This window comes from Pipistrellus hanaki (genome assembly GCF_964339955.1).
Source record: "Pipistrellus hanaki genome assembly, chromosome: 1".
NCBI lineage: Eukaryota > Metazoa > Chordata > Mammalia > Chiroptera > Vespertilionidae > Pipistrellus > Pipistrellus hanaki.
Window position 1 is genome coordinate 187,649,980 of NC_140503.1, and position 19,556 is coordinate 187,669,535.

Consider the following 19,556-nt stretch of genomic DNA (forward strand, 5'->3'; position numbering starts at 1 on the left):
TCAAAAAAAAAAAAAAGTATTTTAGCCGAAGCCGGTTTGGCTCAGTGGTAGAGCGTCGGTCTGCGGACTGAAAGGTCCCGGGTTCAATTCCGGTCAAGGGCATGTACGTTGGTTGCAGGCACATCCCCGGTGGGGGGTGTGCAGGAGGCAGCTGGTCGATGTTTCTCTCTCATTGACGTTTCTAGCTCTCTATCTCTCTCCCTTTCTCTCTGTTAAAAAATCAATAAAATATATATTTTAAAAAATATTTTAAAAAATACAAATAAGTACTGATAAATTATAATGCCTATAACTTGAGCTCCAGAATATGCCAGAACAGCACTGGCCAGCTTCTATTCTGATGTACTACATCATTCCAATTACTAAATATTTTGAATATCACCCTTGCCCATATCTCATAGGATTGGCTTAAAGATTAGATGAGGCAGTGAATATCAAATACATTATACACAGTATTTCATACATGGAAGCTATTCATTAATCAGATATATCTGATGTCATTTTGATTATTTTAAATTATCAATACATTTCAATAATTTAGAATTTAAAAATTAAAACAAGTACCTTCATGCTCATTTAAAATAAATTCTACTGGATTACTAATACCCAGTCCTGAACAACGAGGTAGCAGGAGAATCACTTTAACTTTCTGTAATCTATTATCCTTCCATTCAATGTTCAGAAATGACTCAGGAAGTATTTCAATATCTGGGAGAAAGAATATAGAAAAAATAATGTAAAATACTAATTAAAAGCCCTAATGTGGTATGTAAGTAAGCCTATTATCAGTGTTCATTTTTAAATCCTCGTTGCTACAAAACGTCATTCCAATGTAGTCTGAAAGGAGGATGTTCATCTCTGATAAGTTCGCAGTTAAGACATGAATTCTGTAGGCTTTTCTCTTCACTTGAGTGATTTTGAAGTTTAAGTATTCCTACATAAGACTTGTAAGTTTTCCATTCTGAACTTCAGATTCCATTTAAAGCAGTATGCTGCAGTGGAGGGAAATGGCTTTGGAGGCAGAAATACCCAAATTTGATTCCCGATTTCACTATTTACTAGCTGTGTGACAAACTCTCAAAGCCTCCATTTCCTTGTTCATTAAAGTGAGATAGCAGCCCTAACTGGTTTGGCTCAGTGGATAGAGTATCGGCCTGCAGACTAAAGGGTCCCAGGTTCGATTCCAGTCAAGGGCATGTACCTTGGTTGTGGGCACATCCCCGGGGGGGGGGGGGGTGTAAAAGGCAGCTGATTGTTTCTCTCACATTGATGTCTCTAACTCTATCCCTCTCCCTTCCTCTCTGTAAAAAATCAATAAAATATATTAAGTGGGATAACAAAGCCTCCCTTATCTAACGGTGGTGAAGACTGAGATGAAGTATTTAAGCTCACATGGTGCTCAGTAACAGTTATTTCCCTGTCCATCTTTAAAATCCCCTTTTATAATCTATCTTCCCAGAGAAAAAGATATCAGTAGTATTTATGAGGCACAGTGTAAGGTACCTCAGGGGCCTTGAAATTTAATTTGAGAGTCTGCTCTCCCTCAGGTTATAACTCTCTGTGCCCATCCTTTTTGTTGTTAATCTTCAACAACAATCTGCAACTGAGGTATATGCCCTTGAAAATAATCAAACCCAGGAGTCTTCAGTCTCCGGGCCACTGAGAAACCTGGCCACAGCCCTGTGCCCCTATCTTAATGCCACTTCTTTACTTCTGCGATGGCTCATGTTCCCCTCACTTCTGAGGAGTCACTCCTGAAATTACCCTACCCACTCCTTCCTCTCGCTTGATCAAGTTTTCCCTCTTCCTATTCTGACTCCTTTGAAATTACTGTTTTATTCAAGTGGGCCTTTTGCTCCCCCACCCCCACCCCCATTTTAACTTATTGGAAAAGTTCAGACATGTACAAAAATAGTCATAATACAAAATAAATTCTCAAGTACTGTCACAGACCTGCAACAGTGAACCATTCATCTTCAATCTTGTTTCATCTACATATGTACCCACTTCTACCACCCCACATTACTTTGAATCTATATTTCACTGTATATCTCTAAAAGATAAGAACTCCCTTTAAAATAGAATTGCAAAATTAAAAAAGAATTCCTAATTACCATCAAATAATAATGGTATCAAATGATGGCTCAAATTTCCCATCAGACACACATCAAAAATGTTTAATAGTTTAAATTGATACATCTTAAATATTTTTTATCTGAAGGTTACCTTTCCATTATTAATTTATTTCTTAAAACTTAGTTATTTGTACTAGATTTTCCCAGTCTAGATTTTGCTAATTGCTGCCCTAGAGTGTGATTTCATATGTCCTATTTTTTGTTCTTCCCATCAATCAGTAGATCTTTAGAAGCTCAATTAAATTCAGTCTTTTTTTCTCCCCCAGTGGGGAGTCAGAGGGAAGCAAAACTACTTCCCAAATTGTGTCATATTCATCCACTATGTTCCCTCTGTGGTATCAGCAAAGGGGTTATAAAATAGTCATAGCATGATGGTCTTCCCTTAGTTTGTTTTCATGGTTTCAGTTACCTGTGGTCAACCATGGTTGGAAATATTAAATTTTCCCAATCATCAACTTCAGCTGCTCCTGACATCAACCAATGACATCATCAACCATTGACATCATCATATTTCAATGATTCAGGATCACAGGTAGCAGATGATCCTCCTTCTGATATATCATCAGAGGATCAGTAGCCTAACACTTCATCTCATTATGTAGGTGTTTATCATCTCATATCTCATTCATCTCACATCTCATCACAAGAAGGGTGAGCACAGAACTAAGATATTCTGAAAGATACGGAGACCATATGCACATAACTTTTATTGCAGTATATTGTCAAAACTGTTCCATTTTATTATTAGTTATTATTGTTAATCTCTTACTGTGCCTAGTTAAGAAATTAAACTTTATCATGATTGTATCCCCTGCGGATAAGGAGGGGCTACTATACTAGTTACTCATTCTATCATCCTTTTTTCATTATCTGGAATACTTCAAAAAGGAGAAAGCTTTCCTCTATGCTTGGCCACCCAATAGTTCCTGTTTTCCCTGCTAATTAGGTAAAAGGTGGTCAACTACTTGAGGGCTCTAAAATGTAAGTGGTGATAACTACCAGAGTAGCCACTGCTGAAAGAACTGTAAACAAGGAACTTAACAAGTCAGAGGAAGGGGAAGGGGAAACAAGGCTGAGACAGATCTCTGAGAAGAGGGCAAGGCTAACACTGTTAGGAGCCCTGCACGGCCACCACAGGGAAAAGCAGACCTTGGGAGCAGAAAAGTCCTTTCTTCTTCCTCTCCAGTTTTGCAATGTTTCTCCAGCACCTTCTGAAGGCAGAGCCTAATGCTGAGCCAGCTGGCAATGGAGAATGGAGTATACTAAAAGTTGTGTTAAGTTTTGGTAAGTTATATTGTCCCCAGAATATGCCCATTTTGTTTAAATGTTCAAGTCTGTTGGCACTAAGTTGCTCATAGTATCTTTTTATTATGTTTTAACTGTCTCTGGGATCTGTAGTGGTTTTTATCTGAATGGGCTCAGAATTTTTTTTATATGTGCCCTGACCAGGGATCAAACCAACCACCTTGGCAAATTGGGATAGTACTCTAACCAACTGAGCTAGCCAGGGCCAGATCAGAATTGTTTTATGATCTTTTTCTTGAGTCAAAATAAATTCAGGTCCTTTAGCCATTATTTGTGATATTTATCTTATTGATTTTAATATATTTTAGATACAAGTCTGTTATCAGAAATACAATTTTCAAATATTTACTCCCATTCTGTGGGTTGTCATTTTCACTATCTTGATAGTGACCTGTGAAGAACAAACATTTTTAATTTGGATAAAGTCCAATTTTCCTATTTTTTTCTTTTGTTGCTATGCTTTTGCTATTATATCTAAATAACCACTGCTAAATCCAAGGTCATGAAGATATACCCTGTGATTTCTTCTAGGAGCCCTATAGTTTTACTTCTTACATCAGTTTTTAACCCTATTTGTGTTAATTTTTGTATATAACTTGAAGTAGGAGTCCAACTTAATTCCTCTCTCTCTCTCTCTCTCTCTCTCTCTCTCTCTCTCTCTCTCTCTCTCTCTCATTATCCAAGGCTTTTCTTCCATTGATTTTTAGAGACAGTGTAAGAGACAGAAAGACAAAGAGAGATATCAATATGAGAGCAATATATCGATTGGTTGTCTCTTGCATAACCCCTGATCAGAGCCCAGGTTGGAAAGGAACCTGAAACTGAGGCATGGGCTCTTGACTGGAATTGAACCTGGGACCCTGTGGTCCACAGGCCAATGCTCTATCCACTGAGCCAAACCAGCTAGGGCTAACTTCATTCTTTTGCAAGTGGCTATCCAGTTATCCCAGCAGTATTTGTTTTTCCTTCCTCACTGAGGGGTTTTAGCAAATATATATATTAAAATATAAAATATATATATATATATATATATATATATATATATATATATATATATATATGCCTAAGTGACCATTCGACGTTCGTTATTATGTGCACTGACCACCAGGGGGCAGACGCTCTGACAGGTAGGTTAGCTTACTGCTGAGATCCAGCCCATCAGGACTGGGCAAAACAGGCTGGACACACCCTGGAGCCCTCCTGCAGTCCCTCCTGGGCCCTGATGGGGACTGGGCGAGATAGGCCTAAATGCCCTGGAGACCTCCAATGACCTGACTGTGCACCAGTGAGGTCCCTTGGCCTGGCCTGCAACCTCTCACAATCTGGGACCCCTTGGGGAATGTCAGAGAGCTGCAGACCAGGCCAAGGGACCCCACTGGTACAAAAATCCATGCACCAGACCTCTAGTGTGTGTGTCTATAATATATAATAAAAGCCTAATATGCAAATCGACTGATTGGCAGAATGACAGGTGGAATGACCAGACCACCAACGGATAGACGCTCAATGCAGAAGCTGCCTCCAACCCACAGGCCCTAGGCCAGCCAAGGTGGTGCCAGTGTGGGCCCCCCAATTGCCCCACCAGCCACCCCATAGATTAGCCCTGATCGCCGGCCAGGCCTAGGAACTCTACCTGTGCATGAATTTCATGCACCAGGCCTCTATTATATTATATATTGCAGTTGTTTCAGTAATATGTATCATACATGTCAATATAATATTCTAATCCCATTTCCCTCTCTTCCTTAGCTATTAGATATTCATCCTTTATTTGATTGCTCCAAATGTTATAATACACATCAATGACTTAATAATTTACTACTTTTATCATTTCATGGACAGAACAAGTATGATAGAACATATTAATTCTGTTTTCTTCTATGTGATGTTGTTGTATTTTAAGTATATATAACACACATATTTATAATCCCACAAGACATTACACTACTCTTATTTAGATTTGTGTATGTATTTACCTTTTCCATTGTTCATGATTTCTTCCAGTTATCTACAACTTTCTATATGAGATGATGTTCCTTTTATTTAAACAATAGTCTTTAGTATACTCTTTAGTGTGCCTACTGGTTATAAACTCAGATTTTATTTGTCTGAAAATGTCTTTATTTCACTTTATTTTAATTGATATTTCTGTTGAGTATAAAAATCTAGCCTGACAGTTTCTTTCAACATGTAGATATCTTAGCTTCAGTTATTTTCTGTTGAAAAGTTAGTTTTTAGTTTTATTGTTATTCCTTAAGAATAGTATGAATCAAAATTACAACTATAATACTGAAACAACCATCATTGAGAACTGCCTGAAAGCTGGCTGAATGGAAGTCCTACAACTAGAGGAATAAATAAGAAAATGCACTGAGATTGGTAGAAAGGGAACCTGCACTGAGCAAGCTGGTCCGACATCCACACATGCTGCTTTTTTAATCACCAGAGAGATAAGTCTCTGTAGAGGCAACCCAAGAGGAGAAAAGTGTCCCAGACCTCCCAGTCCAGGTTCCCAGACCTGGGAAGAGAAGTCCCCATAACTATGGGCTGTAAAAACCAGGGGGGCACTAGCCAGTTTGATTCAGTGGATAGAGTATTGGCCTACAAACTGAAGGGTCCGGGTTTGATACTGGACAAGGACACATGCCCAAGATTGCGGGCTCAATCCCCAGCAGGGGACATGCAGGAGGAGCCAATCAATGTTCTGTGTCGTCATTGATGTTTCTATCTCTCTCCCTCTCCGTTCCTCTCTAAAATCAATAAAATACACACACACACACACACACACACACACACACACACACCAGTGGGGATTGGGGCTCAGTGACACAGAGGCTGCCAGAGACCCAGGTGTTCCTTTTAAATGGCCAGCATATGAACTTACTTGGACTTAATATCTGAGCTCCAGCACTGGGTGGCTCTGGGACACATATTGGAAGAAACTGCTCCACAGTTAGGCCTCAAATCCTGCACAGCAGCTCTCCCACTGTAGTCACAGCTGGTCATAACAGCCAATTGGCCTGGAGGTCAATTCCTCCCAGAGAGACCAACAACAATCAAGGCTCAACTACAAGACTATGCACACAGCCCACTCAGGGGTGCACCTAGAGAGCCCAGCTCAGGTGAATGGGAAGGCAGGCCACTCTACCAATTCCAGGAGACATAGGAGCTCTACCTATTACATAGAAACAAACCCAGGGAAGCAGCCAAAATATAGAGACAAAGAAACATGTCACAAATGAAAGAAATGGAAGTAAGCAAATATTAGATACAGAGTTCAAAACCATGGTTATAAGGTTACTCAAGGTTCTTCAATAGACTTTTAAGAATCTTAGTGAGAGCCTAAACCGGTTTGGCTCAGTGGATAGAGCGTCGGTCTGCGGACTGAGGGGTCCCGGGTTCGATTCCGGTCAAGGTCATGTGCGTTGGTTGCAGGATGTTTCTCTCTCATCAACGTTTCTGGCTCTCTATCTCTCTCCCTTCCTCTCTGTAAAAAAATCAATAAAATATATTAATTAAAAAAAAAAAAGAATCTTAGTGAGAATGCCAAAGACATGAAAAAAAACCAGTCAGAAATTAAGCACACACTAACTGAAATAAAGAACAATTTACAAGGATTCAACAATAAAGTAGAGGATTCCATTAATCAAATCAATGACTTGGAATATGAGGAAGCAAAAAACACCCAATCAGAAGAGCAAAAAGAAAAAAATAATTTAAAAATATGAAGAAAGTATAAGAAGCCTCTGGGAAAACTTCAAGCATACCAACATTTGCATTATAGTGCCAGAAGAAGAAGAAAGAGAGCAAGATATTGAAACCTATTTGAAGAAATAATGACTTCCTCTATTTGGTGAAAGAAATAGATCTACAAGGCTGAGAATCCAAGATGGCTGCTCGGGTAGGCAACTAGCCGCAGCCGCACACAACAATTTTAATAAAATACAACTAAAATATAAAATGGACATTACCCAGAACTACAGGAAAGTCGACTGACTGGAAATCCTACAACAAGAAGCAAGGAGAAAACCAGAAGGAAGCACGGAGGAGCTGTAAAAGCCTAAGGTACGGAGACACGCGGCGCGCGCGGAGAGGACGGAGCCGGAGAGGAGGGAGGCCGAGTGCCTGGCGGGCGTTCCCTAGCGGAAAGGAGATAAAACTCCGACTGTGCTGGGCCCCTGACTGCTCTGAACCCCAGTTCTGGGCCAGACCGCGGGGACTCAGGCTCAGCCATAGGGAGCTGGGCTGTAAGTCGGAACCCCGGGGTAGCGGAGAAAGGAGGTCCCGGAGGCGCGCACACTGCCCCCAGAGAAGGGACGGTCGGCTGTGCCGCGGGATTGCCCTGACGGGAAGGAGACTGGGGCTCCAGACTGCTCTGAACGCCACCTCCAACTCCACTTCCAACTGAACTGAACCCCAATACCGGGCTCATTGTGGGAGAGCATAGACTGTTTGGCAGCAGGCGAAAATCGAGGGCACCTTTCTCTCAGAGGCGCCGGCAGCGAGCACTGAAGGACCCGCATAGGGCAGGGCTGACGGAAGCCAAAGCTGCAGGCCCCACCCTGAAACCCCGTCCCATCTGTAACTGCGAAATGCGACAACAAAATAGATCACAAACGAAAGAAATGGAGGACAAAAAGCGTCTGGATATAGAGTTCAAATCTACGCTTATAAGGTTTTTCAAGAATTTCCTAGAAAAGATGGATAAGGCCTATGAGGATATGAAAAGAGATCAACTAGAATTAATAAGGAATCAACAAGAAATGATAAGGGATCAACAAGAAATAAAGAATACATTGTCTGAAATAAAAAATATTCTACAGAATCCTAAAAACAGAAGGGAAGATCACAAGAATCAAGTCAAAGATTTGGAACATAAAGAGCCAGAAGACACTCCTCCACAGAAGCTAGAAGGCAAGAGAATCCAGAAAATTGAAGATAATGTAAGAAACCTCTGGGACAACTTCAAGCGAACCAACATCAGAATTATGGGGGTTCCAGAAGATGAGAGAGAGCAAGATATCGAAAACATACTGAAAGAAATAGTGACAGAAAACTTCCCCCACCTGGTGAAAGAATTTGACTTACAAGTCCAGGAAGCGCACAGAACTCCAAACAAAAGGAATCCAAAGAGGACCACACCGAGACACATCATTATTAAAATTCCAAGAGCAAAAGATAAAGAGAGAATATTAAAAGAAGCAAGAGCAAAGAAGGTAGTAACTTATAAAGGAGCACCTATACGATTGTCAGCTGACTTCTCAACAGAAACCATGCAGGCCAGAAGGGAATGGCAAGAAATATTCAAGGTGATGAATAGCAAGAACCTACAGCCAAAAATAAGCTACCCAGCAAAGCTATCATTCAGAATCGAAGGCCAGATAAAGAGCTTCACTAATAAAAAAAAGCTAAAGGAGTTCATCACCACCAAACCAGAATTATATGAATTGCTGAAGGGGGTTCTTTCAGAAGAGAAAGTAAACAAAGATAAAAATTATGAACAACAAATACGTAATTATCAACAAGTGAATCTAAAAACCAAGGAAATTAAAAAAATCTGATGAACAATATTAACTGTTGAATATAATAGAATCAGAGGTATGGAAGGGGAGTGAACTGACGATTCTTGGGGAAAAGGGGAGAGGGGGGCGTGGGAAGAGACTGAACATAAACTGTGCACCTATGGATGAGGACAATGGGGAGAGGGGAAAGGGCAGAGGGTGGGGTGGGAACCTGGTGGAGGAGAGCAATGGTGGTGGGGGGGGAAGGAACATTTGTAATAATATAAAAAATAAAAACTTATTAAAAAAAAAAAAAAAGAAAGAAATAGATCTACAAGATGAAGAAGCACAGAGAGTCCCAAACAAGAGGAACCCAAAGAGGTCCAAACCAAGACACATCATAATTTAAATGCCAAGAGTTAAAGACAGAGAGAATGTTAAAAGCAGCAAGAGAAAAGTAGTTACCAACAAGCAAGCACCCATATGACTGTCAGATCATTTCTCAACAGAAACTTTGCAGGCCAGAAGGGAGTGGCAAGAAGTATTCAAAGTGATGAATAGAAAGGACCTACAACCAAGATTACTCTACCCAGCAAAGTTCTCATTTAGAATTGAGGGTCAGATAAAGAGCTTCACAAACAAGAAAAAGCTAAAGGAGTTCACCACCACCAAACCAATATTAAATGAAATGTTGGAGTGTATTATTTAAGAAGAGGAAGAAGCCAAAACTGGTTTGGCTCAGTGGATAGAGCGTCGGTCTGTGGACTGAAAGATCCCGGGTTCGATTCTGGTCAAGGGCATGTGCATTGGTTGCAGGCACATCCCTGGTAGGGTGTGTGCAGGAGGCAGCTGGTCGATGTTTCTCTCTCATCGACGTTTCTAGCTCTCTATCTCTTTCCCTTCCTCTCTGTGGAAAATCATTAAAATATATTAAAAAAAAAAAAAAAGAGGAAGAATAAGAAGAAGGATAAAATCTACACTAATAAAAGAGTAGCATGCTAATTGGCCATACCTTCACAACACCCACCAGCCAATCAGGAGTATGCAAATTAACCCAACAAAGATGGTGGGTTAATTTGCATATGCAGGCATCAAGTGGCCAGGGTGCTTACATGTCACCATGGCGACGATGCAGGTGTTCCACACCACCCCAGCCACTCTGGGCTTCTGGGCAGCGTGGGGAGGCAGAAGGCAGCTACAGCCAGAGTGAAGGCATTGCCAGCAGCCAGAGGAAAGAAGGCCCATTCTTGCATGCATCTTTGTGTATCAGGCCTCTAATATAAACAATAAAATGGCAACAAATACATATCTATCAACAATCAAATCTAAAAATAAAAAACAAACAAGAAATCTAATGAACAAATAAACAGGTGAATAAAACAGAATCAGAGGCATGGAAGCATGGAACAGACTGAGGAATCTCAGAGGGAAGGGGGGAAAGAAGGGCAGGAAGAGATTAACCAAAGATCTTACCTATGGACACTGACAGTAGGGTAGTGAAGACTTGGGGTGGGGTGGGAACCGGGTGGAGATGGACATTGGAGGGAAAATAAGGGAGACATCTGTAATATTCTCAACAATAAAATTAAAAAAAAATACTCTATCATTTCCCTGGTTGCTTTGAACACTGTTCTTTGACTCCGTCTTTCTGCAATTATGCTATGATGTGCCTTGCATATTTTCTGTATATTTATTCTTACTGAAATTCATAGAGCTTTTTCTATCTATGACTTAATTACATCAATTTTGAAAAATTTCCAGACTGAATTTTGAATATTATTTCTTCCCAATTCCTCTTCTCTTTTCCTGGGTCCCCAATCACAACATACATGCAATCACTGGATCCGAGTCTCATGTGTATTTTGTGATATCTTCCATATTATTCACACTTTTGTCTTCCCATGCTTTAGTTGGAGTATTTTCTTCAGACTTATCAGCTCACTTATTCTTTCTTTAGCTCTGTCTTATCTACTAAATCTATTAATATCTTAATTTCACATGTTGTATTTTTCAGTTCTAGAATTTTCTTTTGACTTAATTTTTTAAAATATGTTTTTATTGATTTTAGAGAGAGAAGGAGAGAGAAAAACACTGATGAAAGAGAAACATCAACATCGATGTGCTGCCTCCTATACACCTCTACTGGGGATCAAGCCTGCAAGCCAAGCATATACCATGACCGGGAATCAAACCTGTGACCTCTTGGTGCATAGGTCAATGCACTCAACCATTGAACCACACCAGTTGGGCTTCTTTTCATTTTTTAAAATATATATATATTTTATTAATTTTTTACAGAGAGGAAGGGAGAGGGATAGAGAGTTAGAAACATCGATGAGAAACATCTATCAGCTGCCTCCTGCACACCCCCTACTGGGGATCCATCCAGCAACCAAGATACATGCCCTTGACCGGAATCAAACCTGGGACTTCAGGCCACAGGCCGAGGCTCTCTATCCACTGAGCAAAACCAGTTAGGGCTGTGGTTGGCAAACTGTGGCTCATGAGCCACATGCGGCTCTGTGGCCCCTTGAGTGTGGCTCTTCCACCAAATACCACGGCCTGGGCAAGACTATTTTGAAAAAGTGGCATTAAAAGAAGTTTAAGTTTAAAAAATCTGGCTCTCGCCGGGACCAGTTTGGCTCAGAGGATAGAGCGTCGGCTTGCGGACTGAAAGGTCCCAGGTTCGATTCCGGTCAAGGGCATGTACCTTGGTTGCGGGCACATCCCCAGTGTGGGGTGTGCAGGAGGCAGCTGGTCGATGTTTCTCTCTCATGGATGTTTCTAACTCTCTGTCCCTCTCAATTCCTCTCTGTGTAAAATCAATAAAATATATATTTTAAAAATCTGGCTCTCAAAATAAATGTCAATCATTGTACTGTTGATATTTGACTCTGTTGACTAATGGGTTTGCGGACCACTGGATTAGGGCTTCTTTTCGCTTTTTAAAATTATTGTTTTCAGTTCTCTGCTAAAATTCTACAATTTGGCATTTAGTCTCATCAGAATATTAATCATAGTTATTATGAAGTCCACATCTGATATCTCTAGTATTGGACCCTCTGTGGGATTGCTTCTATTACAATAGTTTTTTTCTTTTTATTACAGCTACTAGGGACCTGTTGCAGGAATATTCCTGCAAGACTTCCAGCGGGCTTCCTTCCCGCCACGGCCACCTCTCCCTTTCCCCCCCAACCCCCGCTGCGATGGGCAGCCCCACCCGTTCCACCTGCCCCACCACGCCCGCAGCCACCACCGTCACCATCTCCGCAGCCGCAAACACTGCTACCACTGCTGCGGCCTCACCCCTCCCCCCCTCACACACACATACACACACACACACACAACCTGCCACCGCCACCACTGTGTACCCCAACCTGCCACTCCTGCTGCCACCGTCCCTGGGGCCTCACGCACCACTGCTACGCACCTCGCCCTGCCCCACCAGCCCTGCCCCACCATCGCTCCCAGTGCTTTCCCTCCAGCAGCAGCAGCCACCTTGCTTTCCACTTTCCCTCCCTCTTCCTTCTATGCAGTCTTCAGTCTTTACTTCTCCCTCCCTATGCAAATTAACCATCTTTGTTGGGTTAATTTGCATACTCAGTCTGATTGGCTGGTGGTCGTGGCTTGTGGGTGTAGTGAAGTGATTGTTAATTTGCATATTATTATTAGGTAGGATAGCTTTTCTTTTTGTTTGTCTAGTGGGTTGTGTTTTATAATTTAGTGTCAGACATTGCATTTGAAAAAATTTAAGAGATAATATGAAACCTAGGATTATGTTATTTTCTTCCAGGGAGAATTTACTTTCACTTCTGGTAGACATCTGAGCACTAGCAATCCCACATCACCTTAATCCAACTGCTAATTGAGATGATTGATATTTGGGCTTCAATTCATGGGAGAACTAATTACTATCGAGGATATACTTATTTTGTGCTCCAAATGAAATGCTGATTATTTACCAGTCTATCTTTTTTAGGTCAAGCCCTGAATTGTACTTTTTCTCTCCCTTACCCTGTGAATCTGTCAAAAGATTTCAGCCTCACTGGGCCTATAATAAATGTTATTTTCAGTCCTAGCATGATCCAATGAAAACCTTTTTAAAAATAAAAAGCCTAAGGGACTTATCTTCTAGATAATATTTTTGTCCCTTAAGCACTCCTATGATTGTGTTCTTATTTATTAAAGGATCATCAATCATTTCTACCACTCTCTTTGACTACTTATTGTTTGAACCTAAAATTAAATAGTGGCTAAATGTCAAGCAATATACCAAAGTACCAATATACCCATTAATTTAAACTGTAGTTATTTAGTCGTGGCTGGTGTAGTTATTTTGGTTGGGCATTGTTCTATGCACTGAAAGGTTGCTGGTTCGATCCCAATCAGGGCACATGCCTGGGTGGCAGGCTCAATCTCTGGGCAGAAGGTAGCCAACGGATGTGTCACCCTAACATAGATCTTTCTTTCTCTCCCTTTTTTCTTTTTCTAAAAATCAATAAAAATGCTTTTTCAAAAACTATAGTTGTTTAACCAATATTAAGCAATAAAAACAGACTGATATAGCATGACTTAGTGAGGATTTTAAGAGTATAGTTCACATGAAGTTTTTTACATTAAAAATAACAAATTCAAACATTTTTAATATTTCTAAACCTTTTTATAACTTTTTATTGAGAGAGAGAGAGAGAGAGGGAGGAAAAGAGAGAGAGAGACAGAGAAGGGGGAGAGAGAAAGATCAAAATTGTTGTTCTACATATCTGTGCATTCATTGGTTCCTCTTGTATATGGCCTGACCTGGGACCAACCTGCAACATTAGTATTTCAGGACAATGCTCCAACCAACTGAGCCACTGGCCAGGGCTCTAAATCTGGTAGAATATTATCAAACAAATGAATATTGGTACTTACTTTTACATCCCATTTTTGTGAAAAGTTTCTTCAGGTCAGGATGCTTAGCTTGTGCTTGTACTCCACACACAAATATTTTTGAGTTTTTACTTATTAAGTTTGACATATGGGCAACTGTGTACCATGAACCTGTATTGACCATTAAGATATCATCATCCACATTTAATAAAGCCTTTACAGAATGGACAGCAAGACTTCGAGATTTGTCCTGCAAGATATGGTATGATTAGAATTTCAAAGAATTTAACTAGAAACATGAACTGACTTCTTTTTGGTAAAAGAAAGTAGTTGGTAGGAATCTTGAAGAGACACCTAACCCATTTTATCTTAAAATATCTTATACATTAAAATATAAAGTTAAGCCGAAGCCAGTTTGGCTCAGTGGTAGAGCGTCGGTCTGCGGACTGAAGGGTCCCAGGTTCGATTCCGGTCAGGGGCATGTACATTGGTTGCGGGCACATCCCCGGTAGGGGGTGTGCAAGAGGCAGCTGGTCAATGTTTCTCTCTCATCGACATTTCTGGCTCTCTATCTCTCTCCCTTCCTCTCTGTAAAATATCAATAAAATATATTTTAATATATATATATATATATATATATATATATATATATATATATATAAAGTTAACAAAAATAACTGATATAATCTGATTTAAAACAAAGACCTTTGTTTAGTTTAAATTATGACTGTTATCATTTAACTTGATTTGTAAGAGGTATATAATGCAATGCCAAAGTCCCCAAAATGTGGTTAATAGATTAGTGATGTCCTGCCCATTCCTATTCATTTAAGAAAACCCAATCATCTACTACTGCCATTCTCCCTTTAAAATAAAATATAATAATAATAATTAAAAAAAAAAAAAAAAATATATATATATATATATATATATATATATATATATATATATGGAGAGAGAGAGAGAGAGAGAGAGAGAGAGAGAGAAAGAGAAAGAGGAAAGAAGAACTAGAAAGAAACATTAATTTGCTGTTCCACTTATTTATGCATTTATTGGTTAATTCTTGTATGCTCTCTGAGAAGGGATCAAACCAGCAACCTTGGAGAATCAGGACAATGCTAAACCAACTGAGCTTTCTGGCCAGGGATATTGCCATTCTTTCTTCCCTATTACAATGTAATTTAAATTGCTGCTGGTTCATAGAGCTTAAAAAATGGCTGAGCCGAAACTGGTTTGGCTCAATGGATAGAGAGTCGGCTTGGGGACTGAAGGGTCCCAGATTCGATTCCGGTCAAGGGCATGTACCTTGGTTGCAGGCATATCCCCAGTAGGGGGTGTGCAGGAGGCAGCTGATTGATGACTCTCTCTCATCAATGTTTCTAACTCTCTATCTCTCTCCCTTCCTCTCTGTACAAAATCAATAAAATATATATTTTTTTAAAAATGGCTGATAAGCATATAAAAGGGAGCTATACAGACTGGGATCCTGCAGTTGATCTCAATGCTCAGTAGGGTGTCACTCTAATATAAGGCCAAAAGATTCTGCCCAAGAATATGGGTCCAGTAAAGAGATAAACCTTAGAAGGCTAAGTGAATCTGAGCTAAGAATTGGAATCTAAGGACATAAAAATTAATTTAACTTATATTTTAGATATTCTACTTTTTATTTTATGTGGAAACCTCATTATGTCTCATTTTCTTCCTACATTGATAGACATTACACACCTCTTACAAATCAAAGCTATAAGACTATATTAAACAGATAATGGGAAAGTATCACACATTGCATTTTCAAATGCAGGATGGCTCTAGCATCTTCCACAGAAATGTAAGGAAAAAAAGGAATCATTGTACCTTCCCTTGAATCTTCCCTTGGGAGAGAAAAATATAGTTGCCAGCAATACAGGTCTACCCACCTAAGGAGTCTAGGAATATGTCCTTTACAACTTCACATAGGACAAAGATGCCAAAGTATAATAGGAACACTGATTATAGAGGTATTGATTTTATTCAAGGTGAAAATCAGAAACCTCCCTGATAATCTAGAAAAATATGTTTTTAGATTTTATTTATTTTTTTTGTTGTTGATAATCCTCATCTGAAGATATTTTTCTATTGATTCTTAGAGAGAGTGGAAGGAAGGGAGCGGGAGAGACAGAGAGAGAGAAAAACAATGATGTGAGGGAGATTGCTTGCCTCCCACATGTGCCCCGCCTGGGCCTGGGGATTGAGCCTGCAACCAAGGTACATGCCCTTGACCAGGATTGAACCCAGGACCCTTCAGTCCCTGAGGCTGATGCTCTTATTCACTGAGCCAAATCGGCTAGAGCAGGTTTTATTTTTAAGTGGAGATATTCTTTGGATAAGTAGGATTGAGAGAGTCACAATGAATATAAGTGTTAATTTACCTGAAATATGAGTTTATGATCTTTGAAGAGATCGATATTAAGAAGATCACTTTTAAGATGAGATGGAAAAATTAAGACATCATAGCAATGTTGGTCCACAGCAAAGACTTTTCCATCAATATGCAATACAGTATTGACCTTAGTGTAGCCTCTTTTCTTCAAACTATGATAAACGTCTTCAGGTCTGTAAATATACGACATTAGGTTGTAACTACAAAAATATTACAATAAAAATGTGTTTAACACTAGCATCTTTTCCTACAAAAAAAATACCACTCCATTTATTACACTTAATGGAACTTACAATTTTAGGCAACAATAAGTTAAAAGATACAGACAGAAAAGTTAACCTATTTACATTTTTATCTTTGGTAGTTTGGTGATAAGATTCTGAATTAAACTATGATTCTCCAATTACTCCCCCAGATGTGACCCCACCCATTTAAAAGGTAATATTTCTTATCACATTATTTTGAAATATGAATAAAGAATCTGATTAAAACTCTTACCTAATTTTTAAAGCATTTATCCAAGCATAAAGTGGCAAAGTGGAGGCCCTTCGCTCCTGGTCCCTAACTGTTTCTGGAAGAATGTGGTAAATGGAAAGGGCATCATGTTTGATTCGATATCTTGCCAATGCCGCAGCCAATTTTGTCTTAAAACTAGAGATAGAAAATCCATTCTTGGTGATTACTGCATTGAAGACAAGTCTATCAATTTTCCACTGGAAACATTAACAAATTAGATTTCAAATTTTAACAAATCCTTCAGTAATTCTATTTCAAATTTTTGTAGTCTAATGTAAAAAATGGCCATATTTGAAAATAGAAACCCACTAATCCTGCTTCCTCTTTTCAGTTTTTGCTGTCCCTGTTTAGTTAACTAACTGTACATCTGCTCAGATACTTATATCAAGTGCTACTTTCAAGACAAGTTTAATATAGTGAGAGAGGTGTAGGATCTAGTGTCAGACAAACCTGAAGTTAAAGTCAGATTCTGTCACTTAATGACTCTGTGACCTTAAGTCAGCAACAGTGTAGTCATTCTTTTCTTTCTTTCTTTCTTTTTTGAGAGAGAGATAGAGGGAGGAAAGGGGGTGAAAGACAGAGACAATGATTTTGTTGTTCCCCTTATTTATGCATTGATTGGTTGGTTCTTGTATGTACCTTGACCTGGAAGCAAATTCACAATAGTATAGTATTTGAGGATGACGCTCTAACCAACTGAGCTACCAGGCCAAGGTAGTCTTGGTAAGATTAAGGAACTTGCATGAATCTGTATCAAGCCCTTCCTAGTTCTGATTATCCCATGCCTCAAAGTTCCAAACAACAAAAGAAAAAGAATTAGTTAGCATGACCATGAAGACCCAATCATTTTTCTTGATGTCATAGCTCTAATTTTTAATAAATGAGAATACAGAACTTTCTTTTGACCCATATTCATATCATTTTCACAGTAGGAATCTAATTGAATAATAAACCTTAAGGATAACCTAGCTGGTTTGGTTCAGTGGATAGAGTGTTAGCCTGCAGACTGAAGTGTCCCGGGTTCGATTCCAGTCAAGGGCACATGCCCGGGTTACAGGCTCAGTCCCCAATGGGGACTGTGCAGGAGGTCACCAATCAATGATTCTCTCTCAACATTGATGTTTCTATCTCTCTTCTCTTTCCCTTCCTCTCTGAAATTAAAAGAAAAGAAAAAACCTCACATTTTTTAAAAAAGAAATATAAGAAATTTGTGAACTGTTATATTTTTTCTCTATAAAATTTAACATGTCTTACACATTATACTGTATAGAATTTTGCCAATGAAAATACTGAGTCCATATAAAACACTAGTAGCCCTGCACACAAATTCGTGTGCCAGTAACTCGCCAGTAGCTCACTGACTGTTGCCCCACCCTCCTGTAGCTACCCCCACTTCGCCTCCCCTTAAGCCCTCTCAATAGCTTGCTGCCCTGCCCCCTCCTGTAGCTCTTTGCCTGCTGCCCCACCCTCCTGTAGCTCCCTCCACCCCTGTCCCTACTTCATAGCTTGCTGCCCTGCCCCCTCCTGTAGCTCTCCACCACCTGCTTGTAGCTCTCCACCCCCCTCCTGCTGATCCAGTGGTTACATAGTCAATCATTAAACTTCACAACATAATAACCATTTGCATATTGTATCTTTATTATATAGGATCCTTTTTACTTTTACAGTTACCTGTTAAGAAGGTTCTCTACTTCTTGAACTTCCACTATGCACTGTTGGTTATCAGTAAAGAGACGAGCTTGAAATTTTCTATCTTGGAAATCATACAGCATCACAATAATTAAACTGCTCAAATGATCTGGCTACCAAGGGGAAATACACACAAAGAAAAGAATATAAACAATATCTAATAGATATTTACTTTTTGTTCCATTATTTTTCATAACAGTGCAGGAATATGACTATATTTACAGCGTCTGGCTGGATTAAGAAAAAAAGACCTCAAAATAGGGGGAAAAAGAGCCCAGTACAAAATAGATCTTTAAAAGAAGACAATTTTTGACATGTTCATCAAAATGATTAGGGTCAGTATTAGAAGCATTAGAAATAAAGAGAGTTAAGAATATACTTTAAAGAGGTGTCAGCATTTAGAAAACTAGTTATGACTTAAACCTGAAGGCTTTTTAGTACTTTTGAAATAACAATCGGGAGACAGCTAACTATCTATATAAAAGGCATCTACTTACTATTGTAGTACTTGGGAAGATGCTGCTATCTATTAATATAGTTTCCAAAATACCTTGATCTGCAAGACAAGGTAAATGTCTGTTACTGAATATACCAAAGCTGAAAACAAAAACTGGAATCAAAATACACTTTAGACAATGTCATGAAATACATTTACTTTCATATCTAAAATATTCCTCAATTCTTGATAAAGACTTAAATTACAATGACATGATGAAATAATTGCAACTGTTACGAATTTGAACCCTAATGACCCAGGCACCATATGGAATCACAGTCAAAGGTACATTATTTGAATAGTCAAAGTAGTAATGAAGAAATACCAACCTTTAATTTATGTCCTTTGAAAAACATTAAAGACCTCATTCATAATGTCCTATTTTGCTATGTGTTGCTGGATTCAATTTGCTAATACTCCATTTAGGATTTTTGTTATATGTTTATGTTCATGAGGGGTGGTCTCTAACTTCTAATATCCTTGTCACTGTTAGTGCACATCTTGGTCCTTTCCAAAGGCACCCAGGCACAGCAGAGAGAGCCACAAGCTGTAGATTGCGGCGAGCTCCACACAGGGTATACAGAGTCAGTCAGAAACAGCATCTGACACTGTCCTGCACTAGAGAT

At 39.4% G+C, this 19,556-nt stretch overlaps 1 protein-coding gene across 5 annotated transcripts in view; it reads right to left on the reverse strand.

Annotated features, from left to right (window-relative positions):
• NSUN7 (NOP2/Sun RNA methyltransferase family member 7) overlaps positions 1-19,556 on the reverse strand; it is a 38,374-nt gene that overhangs the window by 15,843 nt on the left and 2,975 nt on the right. For 2 of the 5 annotated variants that reach the window (XM_084900819.1, XM_084900816.1), the window contains exons 2-7: positions 18,932-18,990; positions 18,417-18,547; positions 16,728-16,880; positions 16,219-16,402; positions 13,853-14,060; positions 565-708 (exon numbers count right to left, since the gene is read on the reverse strand). In XM_084900819.1, coding sequence (XP_084756945.1) covers positions 565-708; positions 13,853-14,060; positions 16,219-16,402; positions 16,728-16,880; positions 18,417-18,547; positions 18,932-18,990 — 879 coding nt within the window. The remainder of the gene's footprint in view (positions 1-564; positions 709-13,852; positions 14,061-16,218; positions 16,403-16,727; positions 16,881-18,416; positions 18,548-18,931; positions 18,991-19,556) is intronic. The other 3 variants (XM_084900818.1, XM_084900817.1, XM_084900820.1) reach the window with 2 other exon arrangements.